At 52.6% G+C, this 27,775-nt stretch overlaps 1 protein-coding gene across 2 annotated transcripts; it reads right to left on the reverse strand.

The window, feature by feature from the left end:
• Nucleotides 1-286: 286 nt before the first annotated feature.
• Nucleotides 287-27,127, reverse strand: Tex264 (testis expressed 264, ER-phagy receptor). Of its 2 annotated transcripts, none has more exons than XM_032910490.1 (6): nt 27,023-27,127; nt 26,285-26,349; nt 23,845-24,138; nt 15,204-15,425; nt 3,865-4,033; nt 287-847 (listed from the first exon to the last, which is right to left on the reverse strand). In XM_032910490.1, exons 3-6 carry the CDS (start codon nt 24,100-24,102, stop codon nt 567-569), a joined length of 930 nt encoding a protein of 309 aa, XP_032766381.1. In that variant the 5' UTR covers nt 24,103-24,138; nt 26,285-26,349; nt 27,023-27,127; the 3' UTR covers nt 287-566. The 2 variants fall into 2 exon arrangements, with proteins under 2 accessions (XP_032766381.1, XP_032766382.1); XM_032910491.1 differs by lacking the exon at nt 27,023-27,127 and adding an exon at nt 26,587-26,717.
• Between the last annotated feature and the right edge of the window lie 648 nt (nt 27,128-27,775).

The following is a 27,775-nucleotide window of genomic DNA, read 5'->3' on the forward strand; positions in this document are numbered from 1 at the left end:
GGGTAGGCCCAGCAGGGATGTCCTCATCTGCTGGGGAGGTCCCAGCAGGGCACTCTTTGAGACCTGGAGGGCACTCTTTGCTCTGCTATCCAGCAGCAAGAAAATCCCCTGGGGCTGCTCCAATGCAGGGGTGACTGTCCACTGGGGTGACAGGACAGGGAATGAAGGGCCTCCAATATCCCTCTGACCCGAGAACTCAGTCATGTTCTTTTTGGATGTGGGGTGTCCTGCCCGTTCCCAGCCTATCCAAAAAGACTCCCCAAGATAGAACAGATGACAACTCAAATCCAGGTGAAACAAGAAAGTAATTCACTTTATTCTGGGTTCTGGAAGCTCCAATAAGAGTCTGCAAGGTCGGCAGCCCAGGAGGCTGGTGCAGATAACAGTCTCTGGCTCCTTTGGCCCTGGGAGCCAAAAGGGCAGTGAGGAAGGAGGTTTAGGCTTGGAGCAGGAGGACTCAGGCTCCTGCGCTCCCAGCCCAAGCTAGGCAGGTTAAGGAAAAAGAGGGCTGGAGAGTTTGCTCAGTTCCTTAGCAAATGCACCACCGGAGGGTTGAGGGCTTATCATTACTCCTCACCCCTCTCCGGGGTGCTGAGCTCCCGAGGAGCCGCCAGAAGCTTGGCTTCAGGGTTCAGTCGGGGTTCCCCCAGGGGCCCCTCGCCCTCCATGTCCAGCTCCTCAAAGGATGAGCCGCTGGCACCCGATTCGCTGTAGCTGTGCTCGCTGCGGTTGTCGCCATCGTCCCAGCCATGGTTGCCTGCCCCAGGAGAAAACGGGGTGGCTGAAGTCTCCCGGCTGCCAGGGCGAACCTCCAGGCTTACGGAACTCGTGTCACTTGTATCAGCTCCTGTGGCCAGGACAAGGGAGCACTGGTTAGCCAACTATCACATATTCTTAACCATCCCTTCCTTCAGGGCCACCAGCTCAGTACTGAGCATGCATGGTCTACTCATGAATAATATAGCCACCCTGACTCAGGAGGCCCATTCCAGCTGCCCTCTGCCCTCTGCCCTGACTGGGGCTGCACTGAGAGAGCGGAGGGAGTTTGCAGGGTAGGAGAGAGGAGCAGCTGGCTGTGCACTTCTCTCTTACCCTAGATTAGTTCGAGCTCCTTGCATTTTCACAAAGCCACTGACCCCTACCCCCACATCCATTAAGGGCCACTCAGCCCCAGGGTGAGGAGCTGAGGTAGCACAAAGGAGACCCAAATACCATTCATTTTCAGGCTTGAGAGTGGTTTGTCCAGGGACAGCTACAGAACATTGCCCAAGAGGCAGGAGGGCTGAAGAAAGGACCAAGAGGGCTATTCTCCAGTCCGTGTCCCCACAAAGGCCTCCCCAAGGAGCTGTGATAGTCAGGACATCAGCTGGCTCCTGCCCCTAATCAACACTGTATCTCCATGTAAAGGAGAAGGTGAAGCAAGAGGATGAAGAAATCCTAAGACTCTCAACCAGACAAAAGGAGAGAGCTAGGATGACGCATGTTAAGGATTTCTCTTCATGTGCCTGGGTCAACCCACCAAGTGCCCACTCCAACCGCAGGCTCTCTTTAATCTGCCTTCTGCCCAGCACTTATCCCTTGGCCATCTCTACAAATCAGGGGCACTGAATGCAGGTGGTGAGAAAGAACAAAGAGCTTGGACCTACTATGTGCAGGGCTCTAGATCTGAAGAGGCTAACATATCATCTCAAGTGCAAGTAAAGAGGGACAGCTGTCCAGTCTGCTAAATACCATGGACGGTGAGGGTGGGCTGGCTTTCTCAGCTCCTGCCTCCATGGTAATAAGGTCCTGAGCCAGAAGCAATTTGGGAACTGCTTGGTATCTGCACTGGCCTAGAGCTGCCCCTGGAGCCTTAGCTGGGGGTAGCGTGCTTAAGGGTGAAGCAATCCGAGGGTCAGGTCTGCTCTGCTAATCTATTTTACGTCTAGGCCCTGTTAGCAGAGGTGAGACGAGCCCTGGAAGAATAGGACTGCTGGCCCTGTGCTCTCCTTTTGCCGTGGCCTCTGGAATGGCTCCCACAGAAGAAGCACACCAGAAGAGCAGTGAGTTATGGGCAATCTCACTGACCGTGGAGCAGGACTCTAGGTCCTCACTCATTCACCAAGGGCTGCAGGTCTGACAGGTGGGGGTAGTTTTTCTCTGACCCCATTACTGTCAAATTCTATCTACCCACCCACCTAATGGCTCACCCAAGATGCTTGAATACAGAGTCTTCCCTTCGTGCTCCTGGGCTAAGAGTCTAAGAGTGATCAGAGGATAGAGCTTCCCTTCACCAGGCTCAGAACATCAGATGAACAGATGGACTCTACTCACAAAGGAGCTCTTCAAGGCAGAGGAATGGCAGCCCTACAGCCCTACAGAAGAAAGTCCCTTTGTCAAGTCTATGTCCCTAGAAAGAGGACCCCAGGAAAGGCGAAGGAGCACCTAAGTCCCCAGGGCTGCTGGGCAGGGGATGTGAAGCTACCACCTTTACCCAGTTCCTCTCTCTTCCTCTGCCAACAGCCAATGCAAGGAGATCAAATATTCATTGCTTCTGTGGAGCTAAATAATACATCAATGTAATAACAGGCACAAGGCAGCTAATCACCCCTTTCACCTCCCAGTCCAAGTCAGAGTCCCAGCAGGGAGGCAAGGAGGGACAGGCCAAGCCTTGGGTGGTCAGGCACCCACCATGCATTACTGTGTAAGTGGCATGCACCTGGAGAGTGGCTGCCCTGAGAGTCAGGACAGCCTCTGTCAGAAGGGGGCAGATCTCACAGCACCCACAGTAGGGAGTAGGCGGGCAGGCTTAGGGGGAGGACAGACCAAGGACCTGAGGGGTGTGGGAGCTGTGGCTGCAGCCAGCTGTATGTAGTGAGTGCCAAGCCGTCCTTTAACACTCCTGGCAGGCAGTGTTTGGGAGGAAAGGGAACTGGGTGGGTGGGCCAAGAAGGCAGGAAGCAGAAGAAGGTTGCAGGAAGGTCAAGGAACGCCTCCTTTTGACTCTGGGGGCTGCCTGGGCTTGCTGACCTTGTGCCATGTCCAGTGTCCACAGTAGGGGCACGAAGAGTATCTGCCGGGCACTACGAAGCAGAAGGGAGCAGTATCCCATGGAGGTAATTAAGTGGCGGATGAAGTTAACTATGTTGGACACAAGCCCCAAGGGAGAAGAGACTGCCTCCCAGTACCCTGCCCGCATCAGCCCCTGCCAACACATGTCTCTCTAGAGTGACCTTGGCTGTTGAAGACTGGATGGGCAGAAAGACTCCCAGAGAAGTAAAAGGAGGATAGTTCTTTTTCCCACAGCCCTGTATCAACCCAGACTTTCTGAGTCACATAACAGAATAGTCAAAAGCTGGGGCCCCTAGGATTACCTAGCATGTTACCCACAGGGTTCCTTGCCCATGGGTGTCACAAGATCATGGCAAGTGGCTTGTAGGCCTGAACCTGGGGCATCCTGGCTACCAGTGTGGGCTGGCTTTCATGGCAAGGGCTCTAGAAAGAACCCTGTACCGGAGGCAGGAGGACACCTTGCTTCCTCTCTTATCCTCAGACAGTCTCAATTCCTGACAAGCCCTGCTCAGATGCCTTCCACCCAAGAGCCTAGGATGGTAAGTATTCCTGTTAACATCTGGAGGGAGTTCAGACAGGGCGGTGTTACCTGGAGAACAGGTGTGAATCCGCATCTGTGTGGACGTACATGTCTGGGAACAGGCAATTCTGCATGTGGATCCTGGTGTAAGGTCACCTTCCTTCCTTTGCCAAGTAGAGTCTACCTACAGTGCCAGCCTTGGCAGAGGAGCCTCCTTAACTGTGTCCTTAGATGTGCAGAAGAGGGAGGGATTCCAGCAGCTATAGCCCCCCTACTTCTTCCACCTTCGGTACCTGTGCCATCCGTCTGGGTGTCAGTGGCCTCCACAAGCTCCCAGCATTTCCGCTCTGTCTCCTTCACCTCTGGCACATAGAAGTCTCCTTGCCGTGCCAGGGGGCACATGAAGTGGATCTGGTCTTGCTGGTAGATCTCCAGCCGAGGGTGAGCACACAGCTTCCGCTCCTATTGGTGTTGCAAAATGAATATAAGCACTGTGGGGTCCTGACCAACCTGTCCCATGGGAGCCCGGGGAAGTGCCTACTGCCTAGTCCTGGAAGGTCAGCTCTATTTCACTGACCTCAGAAGCTCCCGGGCTAGGGTGCGGTCCTCTGCGTTTGGGTGCATGGATACGCAGGAGGAGAGGCTTGGCCTGGATTACCTGTGAAGACTGAATCTAAGCGGCTGCTGACCTAGGCTCCATCCACTTCCATCTGGCCTCTTAGATACACCCTCTCTCTAGATGGCACTGAGGGTCCTAGCTGGGTCCTCCTTTCAGGACCCAGGTAGGGTCCTGTGCCTTCCAATCCAATCTCTTCTAAGTTTCAACCCCCTACTGAGGGAGATACATAAGGAACCTTCCAAAGGCAAGACCCTATATTCCAGGAGCAGAGGTCTAATGACGAAGAATCCTCAGATCAGTGTGCTAAGTCAGATGCTGAAACATCCCAGGAGTCTGGCCCTGTTAATCCTGTGTGGGGATAGCTAGTTTCACAGAGCACTGGGCAAGAACCCTATGAACTATGGCCTTAGACACTTAAGCCAAGGTCTGACTTTTTATCCTAGAACTTTATGGCCTGATCTTGTCTCTCCCCTTGACAATGACACATAGATATCTGGTGAGGTCAGTACTCCTGAAGCTGAGGCCTCCAGACCCTGTCTATGTATATATTACCACAAACTGCTTTTGCCCCATTCCTATGGCTAGGTCTCTGTCAAATTTTCAAACTATCAAATATGGCTTCTGTACTTCTTTACACCTGAGCCCAGGGTTTCTCCCAGAGGAAGAAGCATAATCTGAGCTGGAGGGAAGGTAGGGCATGAGGTGACACTGAATATTACCTAATGGGCTAATGTACCAGCTTCTAGGTCCCCAAGTTCTGACAGGCACTCTACTCCCTTTTACTTGGACACGGACCAATATTTCTTACCCCCAGGTGCATCAAAGCAGCAGACGCATGCCAGAGCTACCCTCAGGCAGGCAGGAACAACCCGAACAGGGAGCCAGTGTCTCTTGATGTAGATTCTGCCCTCCCTCTCTTGTGATGGCAGCCCCTGCCCTGTCACTGCTCACCCGCTAACCTTCGCAACATGGTTATTTATAGCACCTGCCAAGCTCTCACCGTGAGCTCTAAAGTGAGCCTTCCACTTAGCAGTAATGAGAGACTTATCACCTGGTTCGAGATGCCACTCCAGGACTCCACTTGTCTGCCTGCCTGGCCAACCCAAGAGTTGAGGAACCTCCTCCAATTAAAAAGAGCCCATGGAAGGAAAATGAAGGGATAAGAAGTCTGAACAGGGGACGCAGCTAGGACCCTCAGTGCCAGCTAGAGAGAGAGTACATCCAGGAGGCCAGATCGACGTAGGTGGCCCACCCTAGGTCAGCAACGGCTCAGATTCAATCTCCACAAGTAATCCAGGCAAAGCCTTTTCTCCTGAGTATCCAAACCCAGAGGACCACACCCTTGCCCTGCTGCTTCTAAGGTCAGTGAAATGGAGTCATTATTTTTACTAGTTTTGACTCCAATCTTTCATGCCGATCTCTGGTTGCTCTCCAGGCCTCCTCCACAGCCAGGCTCATGTCCTCTCTCTATATATACCTTTTAGCTTTTTGTGTTGTTTTTGATGGCTGCCTTTGTTTCTGGACGTGCTTACTAGAGGCCCAGTTCTCGGGAGGAGCCTGAGGACAATGTACTGTCAGGGGACAGATCACCCTGTAAAAAAGTATGAGCTACCAGGCTCTGGGACCCTTCCAAAGCTGGCACCTGAGGACAGGTATCTGCCAAACCTAAGCTCCATTCAACAATCTGGGCCAGGCTGCCAAAGCCACGGGGACACCCAGAAGATCCAGTTCCTTCCTTAGCAGTTAAAAAGAATGAAGGGGTCCCCAAATACAGTCAGAGCACGTCATTCACCAACATCACCAGACTCTGAGCATTTAAAATGTCCAAGTGGCAGCATCAGAATGACCAATGGCCATCTCTCTGTGACCATCCAGATTCCAGAGATGATGAGGCTCATACCCCAGCCCTGACCCTTACCAAACTCATGGTACCTCCAACCGTTCCTTTGGGAAGAGCCTGACAGTAATAAGGAAGAGGGGAAGTGCTCTTTCTACCCTCTCTTCTGGGCTGGGCATCAGGGTGGGCAGCACCAGGCAGCCACCCCGTGCCACCTGTTCTGCCAGCCCCCTCATTGGCAGGCAGCTCTGTGGCTGCTCTGCGCATCTGCCTCCTCCGGAGAGCCCAGCTCTGAAGTTGCCTGGCTGTGGACAGCCTGTTACCATGGAAACTGCATCCTCCATCCTTGCCATCGCCTTCATCTCAAAGCCATCGGGAGAACAGAGGGAAGGGGGAGACAGAGGATGGAGAGCAAACTGTGGCCCAGCTTCAGTTCTCTGCCCACCCCTACCTCTTCGCAGCCTCCTACACAGGGAGCAGAGCACTAACTGCCCAGGCCTGCTTCAGACCTGGCCCTCCCTACTGGAGGGAAGCATGAAGCTAATTAAAATCCCATTGCCTGCTCAACTCCAAATCATTATAACACATTCTGGATCCTGTCAAAATTCAGACTCAGGAGCGGAAGAGAAGGGGCAATAAGAAGGCAAAGGGGTAAAACTTCTACATTAGCCCTTGGGCAGAGAAGGGGCTTACAGCTGTCCCTGCAGTCCTTCCCAGGAGACCACTCTCCCCTTTCTGCTCTCTCTACCAAGCAGGAGAGAGTCTAATGGGAACTAGAGATAGAGAGCACTGGGGCAGAACCAGCATATGCCCCCTCCCCGAGTCATCAGGCAGAGAGAATAAGCCTTTCCCTTTCCAGCCAGGTGCAGCCTCCAGGGAAAGAAGGGGTAGCCATGGGCTGGCTCCTGGGTCCTCACTCCACAGCAGGAGTTACTGCCCAAACAGCATGTCGATGAGCCAGGAAATATTGGAAAACCATTGGAGGAAGGTGAGGCCAGCTGCCTCTCCCTCGGCTAGCCCCAGGGAGCCCTTGGAGAACAGACTGCCAATGGCCAAGGACACCAGCTCAATGCCACAACAGCCTGGTATGGCTGGAAAATGGAGCCTGAAATCCCAATCAGCCCTGAAGTACCTCAGCCGAAGAAGCCAAGAGTAGGTGGGCAGGGGCAATAATCTTCCTTGGCCATGCGGCTGTTATCTGACAAACTTCCCCGGAGCAGCTTACTCACATACACAGACACCATCAGATCCTCTCCAAGGGGGAAGAGGTGCAGACCTCCACAGCCCTCCACCTAACGGGAGAAGTCAGCCAGTGGAGTACCAGTCCTTTAGACGCACCTCCAGGCCTGCTCTCCAACCCAGGCCTTCCCGAATTGGAAAGAAGAAAGGGAGACATCAGTCATCAGGGCATCCCCTCCTACCACTCGCCCTCCACTAACACAGACCACCTATCCAAAGTGCTGGGCGACAAACGACAGAGCAGCTTATCCATTACACAAGGCAACCGTCTTGAGAGTCACCTCGGCCACCTTGGCGTCTTACTCTTCATCTCAGGATAAGTCCTCTGGGGCAGGGTTAAGTATCTGCCCGCACCATCCAGGGCTGGTATGATGGTGATGTTCTGTCGGGAGCCACAGGTAGATCTTTCTGAATCCAGGGGTAGGGAGGTAAGAGGGAGGACCTGAACAATCTTTATTTTGTTTTGCTCTCAGAGCATTGGCCTGTGTGTTGTTGGCTTTAGTCAGAGGTATGGAAGGGCAAGGGACGGAAGCAGCCAGGCTAGAAACTGAAGGAGGACCCCACCTGTGGGCTGCTCAAGGGCTGGATCCGCTTAGGGCTCCGTGGCAAATGCCTCAGGTGGGGAAGTCATGGGTGCCGGGCAAGGACTAGGTCACACATCTCTTACCCATACACACATCTCCAGGCCCATGAAGGATAAGTCCTGCCTGATACATCCTTCTTACCTCTTGCTTCACTGGGTCTCTTTGCTCACCCTTTGCTGACCAGTCTTACCCCTCTGTGCCAAGCTGGACAACCAAGCAGTCACACAGCCAGCCAGCAGCTGTTACTCCCCACCCGAGGTGGGAGCTTCTCCTCGCTGGGGGAAGTGATGCATGCTCATTTTTAATTACATAGACACCGATAGGCTCCCGCCTGCACACAGCAGTCCTCACAACTGGGGGTGCAGACCCCAGAGGTCCCTCAGGCAGCCGGTCTACCCTGCGTGTGCACAGTGCTTGGGGGAGGCACCGCAGGAGGTTGCAGCTACAACACAGCACATTGTTATTATTCTGCCCCGGAGCTTCCGTTGACTTCCTTCTCCATGGTTCCCCATCTCCTCTCCACCAGACTCCATTGCAGTTTCTGTCATGTCCCGGGGAACCCAAGACCAGCAGGGAGAGCCTACTGAAGGGCTAGAAGAGTACCTCCTTCCTTCCCTCCCTGCCCCTCTTCACTCTACCCTGCTCCTGTCCAAAGCCTTGAAGAGTACAGGCAAAAAAGACAGGAAGGGGAGAGAAGGGAGACAGAGTAGCCAAGAAAGCCCCATACAGGTATCCAGAATCTTAGCTTAAGCTACTGACAAATGAGTGGGTTCCTTCTGGGCCTCGGTGTCTCCAATTATAAAATAAAAGAAGAGTAAATAATTTCAAGAGAAGGGAGAACTAGGAAAAACAAAACCCTGTTATTTAAAGGCACTGCACATGTGGAAAACCACAAAAGAATGGACGCCGGATAGGCCTGCCATAAACATCAGTAACAGAGGTCAACAAACTGGAAAAATACAACAGGAGCAACAAGCCTTAGAATTAGGTTTCTCTCGGGGCCCGCCCATCTGAATGGTGGAGGATGACAGAGAAGCTAGACAGGCAGGGCCAGGCCTGAGCAGGAGTCTGGGGAAGACTGCAGAGGGGGGAGGTGTGAAGGAGTGAGGTGGGGAGGTGGGGTGCTGTGCCTGGCACCCCAGGCTGCTGTGCCTCTGCCGCTGTTGCCTGAAGACTTTTCATTTTCACCTCAGAGCCGGCAGCTTGCCACACAATTTACACTTCTGCTCCTCTCCCTGGTGCCACCCAGACCCAGGCTTCCTAGGAGGCTCATGGAGGGGGTGCTCCATACAGTCGGGTATCAGGATGTGCTAGTGACTGAGGAAGAGAAATTACGATTCCTTGGACTTGCGGCCATATCCAGCCTTTCCTTTCACCAGGGCACAGACGGTCAATACGAAAGCCTAGTTCAGCTCTGTGCTGGAGTTTCTGGGCCCTGTGGAAAGGGAGCAGAGGCTAGGGAGTCTGGAGGTGAGTAGCCCACGGGCATTCGGCCAGAGCTCTTGGTGGGTCAGCCACCGGAGACCATGGCGCCACCTTCCAGATTGGATGCTCCTAATGTCAACCCTCCAACCAGAGCTTATGTAGAGTCCACCGTTTCTCCAAGACTCAGCGCGTTCTGCATATGCAGTGTTTATGCAGTCAAGGACCTTGAGTCCTGCTTGGCTGCTTAGTGAACATGGGGTCATGAAGCCAAGTATCCTGGAGTCAGAGTCAGGAAACCAGGGTGAAGGAGGAGTGGGTAAGGGGGGTAGAGAAGATAAGAGAGAAGGGAAGAAAAGGTAGCCCTGAATTTCCCAGTTCCATCTGGCACTCTGAGCCCTCTCCATCTCTCAGAGATGCCCTTCCTACCTGCCTTACTAGATATGTGGCTTCTTAGCTGAGGGTGCCATCGAAGGCACACTCATTCTGTCCTATGAAAAGGTCCCTTCTCTGAATCCTGTCTCCTCCCTAGACCAGAGTAACAGACTTTTTCCTTGGTAAGTCCCATCTGCCTAGGAAAGGTGTTCTCTCTGAACTGGTGGTGGTCCAGATGAGCAGTACCACCCAGGCAGCCTCAGCCCCCAGGTCCTACAGGATGGCCATGCTACAGTGTCCAGGCTGCTATTTCCATAGTGCTGACTCCCATCCCAACCCAGCAAAGGCTGGCTTTGTGCTTCCAGTCCCAGGGAAGGGGAAAAGAAAGGGTAGACTCAGAGAGCCTGAAGAGGGAGAGGTCTAGTGCGCCATGGTCTCTGTATGCCTCAGTCTCCACAAACAGTTCCCTGAGGGATGCCAGGCGTAAAGCCTTCCCATGTGGGAAGGTCTTCTTTTAGTTTTTGGCTTGGGAGTAACAGTTACTACTAAGAGTAAACAGTTACTACTAAGAGTAAACAGTTACTACTGTTCCCAGCTAAGTTCTGCTTTTCTTACTCACTATTCAGTTACTCCTTCTCATCTGCCAGCACCCAAGTGTCCTGCTCTGAATCCCAGCCTGGACACTGTCAATCAGAGGACATACCCTTGGCATGATGGTAGATACTCAGATAACATCTGTGGCTCCCTGGCATTTGTAGGACCCAACCTGACCTTTTGGGCATAAACTCTGGTGGTTCTCCCGGGCACTCTAGCCTCAAGTGGATTCTAATGTCTCTTCTGGAGCTGTCTTTCACCTAAACAACAACGTCTATCCTTACCATGTCTCTCTGCAGGCCTATCTCTCCCCACTCCTTCCTCCCCCCCAGACATGACTAAGCTCTCGATGATGGGAATGAAAGACTCTAGAGGCTTGTCATCTAACCCTATGTCCTGGGCTTCCAAGAGTAACCCTCCTCTCCATGCTGGAGCAGGCCAGGTAGCAGCTTGTAGCTCTTCCAGGTGACCTGGCTCTAGAGAACCAGTGAGAGGAGCCCAGGAATGTGGCAGCCTCAGTCTCACTGAGGGTGGCGACACCAAGCCCAATAAGGTGCCTGGAGCAGCTGCTTCCTGCCTGGAGCAGCTGCAAGGCCACCATTAATGAGTGCCTGCTGGGAAAATGGGCAGACCAGCACCCTCAGGCTCCAACAGTAACAATCAGTGCTGGAGACCGAGTGTCAAGCTGGCACGTGTTACTGTCATGTCAGGCCCACCACGCACCATTCCAAGTATAGCCCAAATTCTCAAGTCTGCTGCCTCTTGGCTCCGCTTCCACTCATGCCCGGGTGCAGCCAATACTCCATCCCCTGACCTTCGGTCACCTCCTCTTCTCTAGGCCTCTGCCGTCTCTTTGGACATACTTGCTTTCATTAAGACCTCCATGAGTGTCTTCTAACTGATCCCCGTGCTCGGAACAGTGCCATCCAAAGGGCGGTTCAGCACATAATCCTGAGTAAGAGACTAAGCTAGGATGTCAAGAAGGCCTCCACCTTACCCTTTGATTTTTGGTGCGAGGGAAGGAAATGGCCTACGTATGCTAAGCACATGCTCCACGCTGGGCCTTCCTGTAGCCTAGCTACTTATTAAAACAAGGCTTGGAACCTCGTTATGTTAGCTGGGCCAAGGTTACCACCTTGAAAGGAGAGAGATGACCAGACCTCAAATTTCCCAGGGGGCTCCCTCATCTGGATTCCCACAGCCAGGGCCTAAGAGATCTCCACTAGTGTTCTGGACCCAGCCCCAGTCACTAACTACCTCAGAGACGATGGGGCAGGCTAAGAGGACACAAGCATGGGGTTCGGAGCCTAGTAGGCAGAACCGGGGTTCTGAACAGGCTGCTATAAGCTTCATCTAGTTTATCAAGCTGACTCGTGTCCACAGACACCTCGCTGTGCCCCTGCTCCTGAGAGCCTAGCTGGTCAAACAATCACCCACCACTCAGAAGTTGTTGCCTCCGCTCCAGACAGCACCCCCAACCTGAAGCCCCTAAGGCCTCTGTTTAGTTCCAGTCTCCAATCAGAGTAATGCTTCTCCAGAAACAAATGGCGTCCCTTTGTTCTGTCTACACTGCAGCTACACAGCATCTTCAGGATCCAGAATAACTGCCTCTGGCAGGGGTTGGGGGCGGGGATCTTCCCAGGAGTTCATCTAACTAGTACAGAAGTTTGCAAACCAGGCAAGGCTCAGAAACCGTCTTCTGAACAAAGGCTAAGATATCAGCTGAGTTAAAGAACCCTTAGGCATTGCTATTACAGTTGAAATAGGAGGGTCCAAGCTGCCCGCCACAGGGCACCTCGGCACAGCGCTTAGCTCCCACCCCGGAGCAGTGTGAGAAGTACTGGATTCCTTCCCACTCTAAGGCCCTGTCAGAGCTACCTCAGTCAATCCAGCTGTCCCAGGACTCATCCTCCATGGTCCCCTCTTGCAAGGATACCACCCTTTTTGGCAACTCTTCCTATAGTTTCTCTTTCTAATACTATAGTGAAATGAGCACATCTGGCTTCTGGGCCTGCCTACTACCAGCCATTGTGTGAGCAACACTCTGTTTCCCTAAACTTGGGAGAAGACGCTTATGTAATATTTAAAAATAAAGCCTTCCCCTGGGAACTTTTACTAGAGAAGGGGGTTTATGGAATAGATTCTGGACCCCGCTGAAGGGGGAATAGCATGGGGCAGGGCAGTCAGACGGTTTGACTGGATCAGTCTAATCTTCTCAATGATCCAACCAACTGCTTAAGATGCAGGCCATGGCCCATGCTAGGACCTTCCACATACATACGATCCCACACACAGGACTCCTACTCCCACCCTTTAGTCCTGGTCGCTACAAGTGCCCAAAGCCTTCCGTGGACACAAAAAGACTAGTTCTGCCCTGAGGCGAATTTGGGGTACAGCCATTGCTCTAGGCTCATATCTAGACCACATCTCTTCTGTAGTCTTGTGATTTTAAGGAAGTTCAGTTTCCTCCTGTAGCTGCATGAAGCTGTCTCCTGCCCAGGACTTTGTCCCAGAGACTACCTCCTTGTACTTCAATGAAATAGCCTAGCCAAGCTGGGACATCCTTTATATACACAGATGGCCACTTGGCACTCAGGGAGCCCTTACGTAGACTGTCCCAGAGGGCTCAGTCTGGAGCAGTTTCTAGTGGTATTTTTGAAGATAGAAATTCTAGCTTCTACAGCTCAGCCTGCTAGGTTGTCAAGCTGAGGAAGGCTGGCCAGAGAGCCAGAGGCTGTCACGCATACCACAAAGAACAGTTACAGCCATCCCTTCCAGAAACCAGGGGAACTTCTCTCTGGGTTCCTTGCAGTGACCCACAGGTCCATGAGATCTCCGATGTCCCATCCCGGCTTCTGAGGCAGCAGGTGAGACTGCTGGGTCAGTCCTCCCCTATCTTGGCAGCATGATCAGATAAGCCTTCCTTATTTCCCAGGAAAGAGTACTGATGGCTGCTGTCACTTCATCTGAAGAACATTTACAGCAATCCCAAGTCCAGAGACAGAGAGAGGGATGGTGGGAGGGAGGGAGAGAGAAAGAGGTGTGTGTGTGTGTGTGTGTGTGTGTGTGTGTGTGTGTGTGTGTGTGTGTACACAACGTCAACAGCAGTCAGCTGGGCTGGGAGAGTCTAAGTGCTGGAGTCTCATTAGTAGCCTTTCTCTGACCACAGGGCAGTGGGAAGAGGCAGGGGTGGGAGGCAGCCTTACTCTCTGCTCCATCTCTTGTGCTGGGAGGCGCAGGGCCTCCTGTAGGTCACAGGTTAAGGTCAACCAGCCTCCTCCTCTTCATCTCCCTTCATTTTAGTTCTCCAGAAACCGAAGCCAGGCTAAACACAGGACAGGGATGACCCTCGAACTGCCCTGAACCTCTGGCTTTTTATCCCTGCCCCCACCTCAGTAAAACAGAGCCCGGAGCACAGCTACCAGGCTCCCACAGGAGGGGAGGAGGGAGAAAGGGTTTTCATCAAAGAGGTGACGTCAAAACCAGCCAACTTGTGAAGCAGTCAGGGGCCGGGAAATTTGGACAAAGGTGTCTAAAAATAAACCCCCGAAGCCAGGAGAAAGCTTTGGTGGCTGAGACGCTTGCCACCGTACCCCATGCCACACGCCCTGTTCTGAGTCTGGAACCCAGGAAGGATCTCCCTGAGGATGCTCCTCCAGATTAGCCATCAAGACTGAAGATGGCACAGCCAAACCAAGATGGAAAAAACTACATCAGCTCTCCCTCGACTGCAATGACCCCCTGGGGTCCCCTGCAGAGCGGGCCTAGAACATCTGTGTCTCACTTCCTGCCACCATACCAGCCTACTTTCCCACCTCCGATCTAACCTGGAAGCACACCCTCTCCGGCAGTGCCCCCTTCTCTTCCCCAGCCTCTGACCTGCCACCACGACGGCTACCACTGCTGCTCAGCCGTGCCCACGGCAGTGCAGTCACCAAGCAGCTCCACTGTTGGCTCAGACTCAGCTTTGCCCCAAACCAGGGGCCTCTTTTAGATTCTCTCAGTTCAGTGGGAAGCAGCACTATGCTTTCAACTACCTTAAGAGAGGACACAGCCTCTGTGACACCCTCACACTATCTCTCCTCTAACAGCCAGCCCGGCTTTAGTCTGACAGTTTTACCACAAAATACAGGGCTAACCTCTGTGCTAGTTCTGCGTTGCTAAAGTCACTGACTCAGTGACTTATGACCTAGACAAAGTAATTCTGGCAACCCAATGTGTCTGAGGGAAGGAGGAGTGTCAACTGCTGAGAGGTGGCAGCCTAACCTGTGGGTCTTTCCCCCTCAGATCCTGACTCTTCCTCAGCACATTCACGGCCCCGTAGCCCACGCTCGGGAACTGGGCAGCCCATCTTGAACTGATGGCTTCAACTGAATACTGACTGACTGCTTCGGTTTTCTGTTTGTTTTGTTCGGTTTTTGTTGCTGGATTGGATCTAGGACCCTGTCCATGCAACCCTTTCCTTAGCTCTCAAGTCTGTCAGACATCCAAAGAAGTGATACAGATAAGTTTTCAAGACTTTTGTAGACACAGAGACAGACCCCCCGGTTGACTCCCCTTCTCCTACAGACAGGTTGTGTTGCCAGCATCACTCCCTGACACTACTGTTCAAGTCCTGGGGGTGGGGAGGGGGCACACTGTCAAAGGCAGTAGCATCAAAGCCAGGCTGACACATGGCCACTGAGAGCTCTTCAGGCCTCAAGGAGGATAGGGGCAGGGAAGACAGAGACAGAGTCAACCTGACCACACCAGGGTTCTGAACAAGCCCTTGGAGATGGTCTAACCCCAAGATCTTAAGCATCTGAAAAAGATGACAAAAGTCTCTGCCATGTAGCCTAAAACCTGGGTGCCTGATTCATGAGGGCCTTAGAAAGCTGCTCTCTCCAAACCACGTGTATTCCTCTCAGTTCCCATCCAAGGGGGACCTGAGTATCCCCCCCACGTGTCATACCTACGTCTCACCTTGATGTAGACATCCAAAGCAGGATGGACTCGGCGGGCGGCCAGCCAGATGGATATGGGGGTGGTGTAAGGGAAGGTAGTCGTGACCACGTGGCTAGGTGCTGGAAAGGAGAAAATCTTGAAGCCAAACTTCTGGTAGAGGTGGATGAGCTCAGGTGAGGGCGACTCCTCCCCCTCACTCAGGATGCTGCCCACTGCACAGCGGCACTTCTCGGGAGGCACCTGTGGAAGAAGGGCACGGGGTCAGCGCCATACAGAGGACAGAGGCCTTCAGACCTAAGGTGCTCTGCTTCTGGGCTAATTCAGGCCCGGACAAACCACCTGCTCTGATAAGCTACAGAGCTCTAGATACCAGGATGAAGCTGGCATTTCCCTATAAAATCGACTATGGCTCGTGTGTATGCATCCTGTTGTGGGACTCTCATTCATTCAACCAACAAACTAAGCTGCACATGTAACTCAAGAGTCATGGTCAAAGAAAAGAAAAGAAAGGAGAAAAGAGAAAAGAAAAGGAAAGGAAAAAAAGGAAAGGAAAGAAAAGGAAAGAAGGAAGCAAGCAAGAAAGACAAGGCAAGACAAGACTTGGTCTCTACCCGCAGGGAGCCTTGGGGAGGAAAGAACAAAGAGACATCTGAGCTATCACCCTCCACACGGCCCATTACCGGCAGCACTGCTGAGCGCCCTCCTTACGTTACCTTCTGTGGGTCCCAGCCTCAGAGCCCCAGCAGGACTGCAGACAGCTGATCCTATAGGATCTGGATGTGGCACAGCCCAATTAGCTTATTTCCCTCCTACCTCCCAGAGGAGCAAGCTTTATTAACAGAGAGATCAGAGTAAGCAAGGCAGCACAACTGAGGGGTGGGAACAAAGAGAAAAGCCTAAAACAGCTGTGTCTCTTGGTTGCCCCATAAACACACATATGTGTGAATGTGTACAGTAGAACACACAGGACATGGGCCAGGTTAGGGATTTAGCATTTGCTGTGGAAAATCAGGACATGAGGTAAAAATGTAAGAAGGAATCCCCTCTAGGTCCATAGATAGGGGCAGTCATCATCACAAGGGCTCCTTTGCTCCTAAAACCTGCCCAGTTCCTAAATCCTTTCCTGGTTATCCTCCAAACTTTGGTCTCCCTGCCCCCACCCCTACCCCCACCATGTCTCCCAGTCCCTAACAAATGTGCTTTCTAGTCTACATCTCTCTCTCTCCCCCGATCCTCTATCCTGCGGCTCCCATTAACCAGAGGCAGTGAATCTCGGGTTTCCAACACTTCCTGGGACTGACCCAGGGATGACAGGTCAGTGCTCACTTCTGGCAGCAGACGGTGGCAGTCTTTCCAGCCATCTGTTTTCCTGCCATCTATGTGCAGCCCTTAGACTAGGTGCCTGGGGAAGGTGCTCCCAAATCCAGGATATTTACCACAGATCTAGACCTCAACTCTGCACCATTCAATCCTTCCCATCCAGGGCCCACGCCCTCTGATGTGCACGGGACAGTCCCTACCTGCACTCACCTCCTCCCCTGCCCACTTTCTCAGCACCACAAAGTCATTCTCACACATCTGCCTCTACCTCCCCATTTCAGCCCCTTTCACGTCTGCCGCCAATCTCTGGGGCCTTTCTTAGCCCTGGCCTGCTTCCTCTACTCTGGCAATCTATCCTGCCTTAGAATCATGTTTTAGAGGATGTGAGCACCTGTTCCAGGCTCTGAACTCTGAGCAGACCCTAGGGGGTTGGCCAACTTCCAAGGCTCTGACCATGTTTCCTTGAACAAATGGCGGCAAACAGAGCTTAAGGAGTTTCAGTGACAGGCAATGTAATGTAATGTAATGTAATGTAATGTAATGTAATGTAATGTAATGTATGTGATGTGATGTGACGTTCATAACCATAGCTACAAGGCTGGCCAGGGAGTGAATGAAACCTGAGTCATGTGATCCCACCCAAGTCCTTCCCCTGGTTTTTCAGAGCACCAATTCCTTGATATTTCCTTATAGGCCTTTCATGTTAAAAGAGATGTTAATGACAAGCTCACAAAGGCTTGACATTAGTGAAATGCCCCGTAACTACTTTTGGTTATTTGTACTGATGGCATGGCCCCAACAGCATCCCCCACCCCCACCCCCAACCTAGAATGTCTGCCTACCCTAACTCTGAATACAGACCTTCCTCATCATCATCCCATCCTTCAGGTTCAATGAGACTTTGTACCACCTTTCCTCTCCTGAAACTTCCTCCAGATTTTGTTGTCTGGTCCTTCTCAAGTTCCTCCCCCCCACTCAAACATGTCACGCTGCAGTACCACGTCTTGTCTCTAGATGGTGCACCTGTACCACTTATACCCTAAGAATTGCAAAGGCCTTACAGGCAAGGAAGTTCCCACAGGTGTGGACTGACAGGCCAAATGACTGTACCTGCTGACCTCAATGTACAGCATGACAGGCGGGAGAGAAGGTAGAAAAAAAAGAAGAAAATGTTAACATAGGTTAGAGGGGAAAATGGGTGTTAGGACACTTGCCACTTGATCTCTCCTCTTTATCCCCTGCCTGCCTTAATTTGGGCTCTAAGGTCTTTCCTGAGATCACTTCAGCAACTCCCATGGAACTACTAACTCAACATTCTTCTGACTCCAAAAGACATTTGAACCCACAATTAGAACCTCTCAATGACTCTCAGTTCACTTCCACAACAAAACTAAACTTCCCAAGCCAGGCGGGCCAGGTGTGACACTGAACTCACCTCAGGACCAGTCAGTCACCAGCAGGGCTAGAACCCAGATGGGCCTGCAGCCACAGCCGCAGCCACTGAGTACGTGGCAGAGGGAGGGGCAGGAGCCGGCTCTGGCCCAGCCCGCTTTGCCAGCCTCCTCTCCCACCACACCCCCAGGTACACCCACAGGGAGCTATTTGTAGCCAAACATGCCACGGCTTCCCATGCTGCCTGCCTTTGCGTAAGCTACTTCCTCTGCCTAAAATGTTCCTCTTCAACTTCTTTGAGTCTTCTTAATGGAAAACTCTAGTTCGTGCTGTAAGACTCAGCCCAGCTCCTTTCCTCAGAGCCTTTTGATATTCCCCTCCTCTCTGACCCCAAATACACGCCATGGGGGCAGGTCTTCTACTGCGCTGTAATGGAGTCTTCTCATTTCTCCCCTACCACTCCAGGCCTCACAGAAAATGCCTAGCGTCCTACAGAGAAAATTCCTCAGGATGTGTATCGATGGTGCCAGCATGCACACAGCTGCTCACATAAACCCCGCCCACAATCAATCAATTAATTAACCTGGCAAAAGGGAAGTGCTCCTCTCCAGTGTAAGACAGAGTAATGTGGAGCACAAGAACTCTCTGACTCGGCCTCTCCCAACTGCACAAGTTAGGTCACTATCGGCCGCCTCCCGACTCTGGCCAGTGCTTAGTAGAGTAAGAGCACGGCAGCCCTACCACCTGCTGAGAAGTACACGCAGGGCCAGAGCTGGAAAGCAGCAGAACTAGGTCACCAGCAAGGAGACATGACAGCTATGAAGACAATCCAGGAAGTGGCAAAGCTGGTCCAATAGCAGTGATCCAGTCCAAGACAAAAGCCTACCTGTCTTATTTGTGTACTTCGCCTACTCACGTCAGACATTTCTCTGGAGTACCTGTGACCACTGTGAGTTCTGGACCAGAACTGCACCAGAACCATACTAGGGAGACAGGACAGTGGTAGAGGCTCTACCACTTTGAAGAAAGGAAAGTCCACCCGGGGCACACCATCAAAACCAAGACTACAAGGAAGAGACGGGGGAGCCAGGCTTCAGCACATCTCTTCTGAGGTATATGGCTTCCTCAGCCCAGTACTAGAAGAGGGCAATTTCTTGGAACCTGAATCCTTCAGGTATGAGTCCATCTTGAGGCTAGCCCACTGCCCCTACCAGAGAGGTCTCTGACAACCATCAGGTCACAATGAAGAAGTTCTTCTCAATGGTACCGCCTGACAGAGACCTTGGAAGTGTAGGAACAGGACAAGATTGATCTCTTTAAGGATTCATAAAAGAGAAGTTATGTCAGCTGGCCCACTGGGTTTAGTAGAGATGGCCAACTGCAAGCTCAAATCCTACACAGTCAATAGGAGTGGGTATACGGTCTAGTAGTCCAAGCCCAGAGAGCTGTATCTGCCCATTACAGATGCATACGGGCCTCCTTACCCAGACCTGGTGTACAGCTCAACGCGCCATGTGTTCAACTTCTCTGCTGTGTGAAGGGTGTGGGACAGCAATCAGCTGGCTGGGCCGATGTTGACAACCAGGCCAGAGGACAGGGCTCATACTGAAGGAGGGAAGAGGTCATTGGGATCGCAACCCTAAAAGAGGTTCTGGGGCTTTCTGGAAGTTCCCATCTTTAGTTCCTTAGGAACCTTCCTCTGCCTCCCAGAAGCATACCCTCCTGATCGCGGGGAACCTGACAAGGCCTCACCATTTGCTGCTTTCCACATAAGCTCGTCAAAGCCAAATGGCTTTGTGTGGTCAGTTGGTATTGTTCTCGGCCTTGTTCCTGAGGCCCAGGATACCAAGTTACTCAGTAAATGTCACACAGGAGGCAGTGTTGGGGTCAGGGTTCAAACCTAAGTAGACAAGCTCTGGAATTGCAACATACAACCCACAGTCACCTGGGAATTTAAGAAGTCAGCCCCAGCTATGAAGACACAGCTTTTCCCTGTACTGTGTCTCCTCAGACGCAGGCCCCCTGCAGCAGGTGCTCCTGAAGGCTCAGTGGTGCAGGCTCACACGCAGGGCTGCTGTCAAACCTGCTGTGCACCTACCAGGACTCAAGCATTGGGCCTTTGCCTCATCAATCTGATGCCACAAAAATAAAACCTGGGATGGGGGGGAAGACGTATTTAGCACAGACAAGGCCCTGGGTTCAATATTCAGCCCCTCAAAACGAAAAAGGGCCTGAGATAGGAAGGATTCTTCCATCCCTGTTTGATACATGAGACAGACTCACCAAGAGGCCAAGTGACTCACATAGAGTCACATGCTGCGAAGCAGCTGGGGCCTTGACTCAGACCTAGGAGGGTGAATCCAGAGTCCTCCCCTCACTCTACCTCCCAAGGGCATCTCTGCTGGGCAGAGAGGAGCTCACCTTGCCAGTCCTCTCCCACGTTTAACTTACTACAGAGCAACAGTCTGGCTGCACCTGGCAGAAGACATCCACAGGTTAATCAGAGCAGGTCCAGCCTGGGCCCTCAGGAAACAGCAGCCCAACCCACACTTCCACTGCTCTGTTGAAGAGGTCAGTCCTGGGAAATGCTACCTCCTTATCCTTTCCCAGCTCTATCTGACCCACATGCCATAAGAGACGGTAGTCCCCAGACCCCACTGAGCAGTGAGCAGGGTGATACAGATTCAGAACTCTTAAAACTCTCAGGCCCGCAGACTTGCTCGTTCTAGGCCTTCATTCCCAATGGACTCATGGAAAGAGAGGGCAGAGTGTTCTGTAAGCTCGGAATGCCACCCGTTCCTCCATCGCTCCATGCCTGGGAAAAGCATGGAGCTTGGCAGGTAGTAAATGTGAGCAGCAGAAAATACAACTAGCTACCACACCCTCTTGCCTCACCCACCACGGTGGTAGACAGGCAGGCTGTAGAAGTCACAAACAGCAGAGGACAGGTGGAAGGTATGACAGGAAGCAGCAGATGGGGCAGACCTACAGGAACGGTGACAGCACCTAGCCACAAGGAGCGATGTGCGCGGGCCAGAGCGGTCAGGATGAAGTGAGGCGTGCAGGGTCCTCCCAGTTCTTCATTTTCCTCCGTCACAGAGGAGGAGGAGGCTGAAGTCAGTTTTCAACTCTCTAGTACCCAACTTAGAAATAGGGATGGGGGGGGGAGTCTGGAGAGATGGCTCAGTGGTTAAGAGCACTGACTGCTCTTCCAGAGGTCCTGAGTTCAATTCCCAGCAACCACATGGTGGCTCACAACCATCTGTACTGGGATCCAACACCCTGAGGGTGTGTCTGAAGACAGCTACAGTGAACTTATATACATAAAATATTAAAAAAAAAGAAAAAAAGAAAGAGCCGCAGCTGAGGCACAACGCACTTCCCAGCCAGGACTCCTCTCTAACGCGAGGTATGTGAACCATTTGCTATGGGAAGAGGCAGGCCTGGGAGTGCAGCCTCGAGAGCTCCCTCCTACCCACCAGCTACCATGAGGAGGAAATGGCCTGTACTCCATGAACATTGGCCAATGGCAAGAGAACAACACCTGTGATCTCTATCAGGGCTTGTCTGACCCGTTGCCTCCCTATACCCTTTACCCACGACTAGGTTAAGGCTTTTGGGGTCGGAATGGAATCCTTCCTCCCACCTCACAGAAACTTACAGTTTTCCCCCATGCAAGATTCCAGGACTCGGGGCTCATGTGGCAAATGAGATGAAAGAATTTACAGCCAATGCCACTGTCCTGCCTTGGAGGTTTTGCTTCTTCTACTACATCGAACAGAGTGGAACTTCCCTAGGCTCTCTCGGGAGCTTCCTCCCCTTTGCACAGCCTGGGCTAGGAATGTCTAGGTAGGGAGCTGTCACTTCACACCTCAGCAACATCTAAAAGCAAATCTCTCATTTAGCTACTCACTGTTCTACTCATAGCTCCAAAGAGCGTCACTTCCTGCCCACACTCACAGAGAAGACCGTCTGACTCCCTGTTGTACTGTTGTCAGGAAGATTGGAGGTGGGACACCCAAGAGGTCAGCCTATATCCTCCTTCCCCACGTCTACATCCAAGATCGCCACTGGCAGTACAGGCAGCTAGACAAGTGACAAACGTGGATCTTCAACTTTTCTAAGGAACGAAACGGGATCTCATCTCCAGCACCTCTGGGTTCCTGAAACCTTCATCCCAAGTGGTTTTGCGCCCTACGTGTTCAGCAACTATACCTCAGCCTCCGTGGTGCCTCGGGTGCCAAGCACTGAGCCAGGACTCAACTATTTGACTAGAGCAAAAAAGATTAGTACCTCAGTCATGCTCTCTTCACCCCCGTCTTCTCCCCAACCCCACTGCTGCATACCTACTATACCTACTACAGTACCAGAATGTGGACCAGGTGGGTGGATAGATGGCTGTGAATCCTTGAATCCTGGGAGTTTATGATTCCCTAGACCTTCTCAATGGCCACTGGAGGAGACAATGCCTAGCTCAGGAGCACACAGGGTCCCAAGTGTCTCTGTGCCACCCCAAGTGGATGCCAACGTAAAGCCTGCTCTTGTGGGTATCTTCCGGAGGGACCCAAGTTAGGGAACTGCACAGTCAAAGTAGCCACTTTAAACTCTTCATTCATCTTCTAGGTTGACCAGATGTCCGCTGCCAGGTTTGTCATGAGAGTCTCACCACCCTTTTCTGTTAAACATCTGTTGAGAGCTACGTGCTGGGGTGCAAGTCCTTGCCAGCCTATCTACTGAAGCATGTTAAGTATTTTCTCAGGATGTCGCAGAGGAGAGAATGGAAATGCAGAAAAGATCACACAGCAGAAAGCACTCAGGTACAATCAGAACCCAGACTGCCAGCCTCAAGCAAGGCTGAGGGCTGAGGGCTCTCTTCCCTGAATTGTCCCCACAGGCTTGCGGCACTCTTCCTAAAACCCCAACTCAAACTTGTACGGACACTGAGTCCAGGGTCTTGTTGGCAAATCATCTACATGGGGCTGACTGCCGGGTCTAATTCATGGTCTAATGTCCAGAGTGCAGGCGTGGAGCAGGACATGGCTGAGAGAGGGAAACAGCTCGCCCTTATTTCACCTGTGTCCCTGTGGGACCTTGTCCGCGGACAGTGTATAGGGTTTGTTCACCTGAGCTTTCCAGACAAGAAAATCCAGGCAGAAGAGTCCAAATAAAAATTCCCCAGGGCTTAGTTTGGCATGGCTCAAAAATGGAGGCTGAACAGCCTTTGGCAGAACTGCCGGCCCAGCCAGCTGTGGGCAGCACCACCCAATAGCACGGCAGGAAACTACATTGGTGAGCCCTGACTCACTGTAGGTTTTAGTACAGCCAGACGCCTACAAGATACCAGTGATGCTGGATTAATCTCTGACCCCGGCATCCTTGGGCTTTCTGAGTGGCTCATTCAGCTTCACTTGGCCCTCTCCCAACAGGTAGCTTGAGGTCTACAGAAAAGCCTGTCACTAGGTGGGAGAGCACCATGGTGATCGGAAAGGTGGGATTCCAAGCCTCATGCTCAGAAACTGCCCTCTCGGTCCTCAAGAGCTCATAGCCCTAGCAGGAGCTGAGAAATGAAAAGTAGACAGAAAGGACTTCACTCTAGACAATGGGCAGATTCTGGATGGCACGGCCTAAGAGCATGGCCTCAAATGAAGACAGGAGAAGGAAGGAGAGCAGAAGACAGAGAGTCAAGGTCCAGACAGACGCCAGGGTCCTACTGCATCAGAAACCCCTGAACAGACATGAGCAGAGGCGCACAGATGTGGGCAAGTACAAGGCTTCAGATGCCTACAAACAGTGGTTAAATCTGGAAGGGGCTTTAAGCGTTGAGAGAAGGTAACTGTAGGACCAGCTCAGATTTCCTTGTCCTGTACTCAGAAAGCCAAAGCCTCCTACCCCAACAGGCCCTGGCCCAGGTTCATCAGAGAGGTAGAAGCCCATGGAGGCTCCTTACCGTCTGGGGGTTGTCATAGTAGACAGCGATGGAGCGGAGCTTGGGAGAGATGCTGCAGCTCTCCGTGAAAAGCTGTCCAGTGTCACCATAGGGCCCCACATGGAACTTGTAGGCCAGAGTTATGTTGCGGATTGGGGGTGATCCAGCACTCACTGTCACCCCAGTCAGCAGTCCTGAATAACCAGCAAAGGCCAGCAGCGTCAGCAGCAACAGCAGAGTCAGGGCCCCAATCAGGCCCAGGAGTAGGAGATCCGGCATGGTTCTGGGACTCCCTCTCAGCACCCCAAGGCAGCTGCAAAGGAGACAGAAGGGAGAGGAGGCTGGTAGCCTGCTCTAACCCTGCCTGCCTGCCAGTTCTGCCTTAGTGCTCTGACCCAGGAGGGGGAGGGGCCACGGGTATTTACACACAGTGACCTAGAAGGGAACTACAAAAGATGACTGAAGCCACAAGCCTCTTTATTTCTTAATCACAGCCACCGAAGCTCCTGGCACAGCTCTCTGCCTAGTACTAGCAGCCTTGTTCATACCTGGGGAAACTGAGTCATACTCCAGGCCCTGTTCCCCCTCCTTTGCTTCTTCCTTCCTGCAGTTGAGCCACACTGCCAGCCCAACACCCTCAAGCCTCATGAACTACTACAGAGAGAGAGAGAGAGAGAGAGAGAGAGAGAGAGAGAGAGAGAGAGAGAGAGGCCTGACAGGTGTGGTGTGGGGTTCAAACACGAATTAACAGTGTACCATAAGGAATGAAACCCCAGGGAGAAATGAGCCACAGGAAGAAAATTCATGGTTTTTGTTTTGTTTGGTTTGGGGGTGGGGGAACCCATCTGGTCTCCAGGGACCTCTCTTTCCAACCGTGTAGCTATCCAAGACTACAGGAGACCAGATCAAAACAGCACGAGATGCCGGAACAAAGTCCAACCTGGGCTTCCAAGACTTAAGCTTGATCCCACTTTCGCCAGCTCACAAAGAATAGAAACAAAGGAATGAGAGGAAAAGGCTGTTAGAAGTGGAGACACAAGAGAGGGGAAAGTAGGAGCTACTCCTAATAGACAGAGAGAGAGTCTACAGGAATAAGCCTGGGATTAACACAGAAGCCTGTGTGAAACACTCCAGGTGGACTCTTACAGAGGGTGTCACTTGAGAAGCCCAGGATCAGAGCACACAGAAGAGCAGTTAAAAAGAAAGAGAAACTTAAACATGACTAGGGAAACAGTCTTACGCTAGATATTTAAAATTCCTACTTAAGGGGTTTCCAGATAGCAGGTAAAGGGGCCTACTGCCAAACCTGACAACCTGAGTTCAACCCCAGAGCCCACACGGGGTGGGGTGGGGTGAGGAGAGAGCCCACACTACTTCCTTATGTTATTCTCTGACCTGCACTCCACCCACACAGTGTTTCAGGGGGCTGGGGAGACGAGTTAGCAGTAAGCAACCCTGGCTGCTCTTCCAAAGGACTTTGGTTCAATTCCTAGCACCTACACGGTGGCCAACAACTGTCTGTAATTCTAGTTCCAGGGGATGCAGCACCCTCTACTAGTCTCCACAGGCCTCCGGCGTGCAAGTGATATACAGGCACAGATGCAGGTAAAACAACCACCCATACCCATGAAAAGTTAAGCTTAAAGATCCAATTTAAAAAAGGAAAATGTTTGAGAGCTGAAAAGACAATGTTTGATTTAGCCCTACAGAAAACTCAGCTCTATGGATATATGACGGTTCTAAGCATAAGACGTGCTAAAATCTGTTTTTGAACTGGCCTTACAAAGAAGCCAACTCTGGAGGCAGGCCACTCCCACCCCCGTTGTCCTCATGCATCCTGTAGGCTTGCCTGTAAGCTTCATTATCTTTTCTGTTTGCTCTCTCTGCCCTACTCATCCTGCCTGCCGTTGGTTTCATTCTTCTCTGATAATGATGATACCAAATCTTCCACTCATACTTGATATAGGCTAGGCACTGTCTGAATGTTGAAACTCAGCTACTTCGCTAATCCTCAGAAGAATCCAATAAGGTAGGTAGGTACACATCAGGAAATAAGTGGTTGGAGGTCAAGGTGCTTGACCAAGGTCACACAGGTAGTACACTGAGCCACCTGGTCCAAAACACAGGCAGTGGGAACCCAAATAGTCTAACTATGGTCCACTGACAGTTTTTCTCTCCTCTGGTTTCCATGTTGGACCTCGCTGATCTCAAGGCTCTAAGGTCTCAATATCTAGGCCATACCCTGTCTTGGGAGTGACAAGCATTGCCACACACTTCTGTTGTTGTAAGGGAACTTAGCTCCCAATCTTTCTCTTCCTTCCACTTCTAAAACTGTTCAGAAAAGAAGGGATATGTTTCTGCCCATTCCCAGAGCTTTGGTCAGCCTAGGAAGGAGAAGTAAGGCAAATTTCCCCACACCCAATGGAGGCAGGCAAGGACGGGTAATTGGAAGGCTCACCTAAAAAAGCCAGGCTCACTTTTAGCAACTCATAGCATCCAGTCCAGCAGGGCTCCAGTACTCCGGCGCTGGAGGGGCAGAAAGGAACAGTCATCCCAGCCCTGGACACAGGCAGTGTGCAAAGCAGGCCCTGAGCAACCCCGTTCCAGGGAAAGCACACAGAACGGGACTGTCTACAAACGAGCCAACCCCACCCTCAGATCGCACGGGGAAATCAGGCCAAATCCAGCTTCACAACGTCACGCCTATGATCTTCACTGGGCCCAACTACCACACTTGGCGCCAACGCAGCCCCTGCTGCTGACCTTGGGCAGCGTGGCCCTCTCTTGGGCCTCAGTTTCCACTAACGTCAGAGGTGCAGGGCAGATGACTTCCTTGGCCCGCAAGCGTCGGAGTCGAGGCTCCGCGCAGGCTTCCGGAGGCTGCTCACGTGCGCTCCGCGGAGGGCCGGACCCTTAAAGGGACCTGCGCCGGCAAACTTGGATGCTAGAAGCCGTGGGGTTGGGGTGTGTGGGGCGCCGCTTCGTGCTGTCGGCTTCCAGCCTCCCGCTCGCCTCACGGCCTCGTGCATCTCTGCAACTTCAGAGACGCTAAAGTTTGTAGTCGCGACGAAGCGCGCGGCCGCGGGAAGCGCTGCTGAAAGGTGAGCCCCGCCCGCTCCCTTCTAGTCCCACTGACCCGGGACGTTCCTGCACCCTACACCGAGGCAGGAGCCGCGCCGAGAGGTCAGGACCGCCTCACCGTCGCTTTCAGGCCCGGGAACCAGGCCGGGCCAGCAGTGAGCCAGACGCGGTGCAAAGGGCGTCTCAGGCGGGGGGGAAGCAGACGGGAGGGGACGAGGGGAGCAGGGGACGAGGGGAGCCCAAGCTGACACCCCGACAGGAACGCCTTGCATCTGGCTCCGCCCTCACCTCATCGGCGGCCCATGGACGCGGACCGGCGCCGGAGGAAGATGGGGCTCAGTCCCGGAGCCTGCGTGCGCTTGCCCCTCACGCTCGCTCCGCCCCTTTCGCGGCGGGTTGTGACCGTGGCTGTGGGCGCGTGCGCTCCAGATTTGGAGGGCGGAGGCCTGTCCCGCCCCATCTCCTTGGTAACATGCAAGCCTCCCCCATTGGGACGACTCCCACAACACACATTCCTGCTTCTGACAAAGAACTCCTGAAGGTGACCGAGCAACAACCAGTACCTCAAGGTATCCCCGCCGACTGGGAGGGAAGGGAAGAGCAGCGGTGACTGACGGCAGGCTCCAAGCACCGGGAAAGTCAGCCTGTTTGCTTGCCCCAGAAGCCCAGAAAGTCAGAGCTGGACGGCATGGTGTTTGTGCATTTTAATGTCGGCCTCTTAGTAATTGTACCACTCTTACTCTCGCCACCTTCTCTCACTGAGGCTTCATGAAAGGTCTGAGTAAACAGGTGTTTATCAGGGAAAAAAAAAAAAGGGGGTCTGGCCACTTGTTCAGGTCTTACAGCTAAGGAAGCTCTGAACTGGAGAGTG

This window comes from Rattus rattus, chromosome 8, assembly GCF_011064425.1.
Source record: "Rattus rattus isolate New Zealand chromosome 8, Rrattus_CSIRO_v1, whole genome shotgun sequence".
Taxonomy (NCBI): domain Eukaryota; kingdom Metazoa; phylum Chordata; class Mammalia; order Rodentia; family Muridae; genus Rattus; species Rattus rattus.

What these genes read in the sequence shown, in the direction of transcription:
- Tex264 (XM_032910490.1), bottom strand. Translation starts at nt 24,102, where the DNA reads ATGCCGGATCTCCTACTCCTGGGCCTGATTGGGGCCCTGACTCTGCTG. An exon ending in ACTATGACAACCCCCAGACG is followed by an intron (nt 15,426 to 23,844) that starts GTAAGGAGCCTC and finishes CTTCTTCCACAG; the next exon opens with GTGCCTCCCGAGAAGTGCCG. An exon ending in CTTTGGATGTCTACATCAAG is followed by an intron (nt 4,034 to 15,203) that starts GTGAGACGTAGG and finishes CAACACCAATAG; the next exon opens with GAGCGGAAGCTGTGTGCTCA.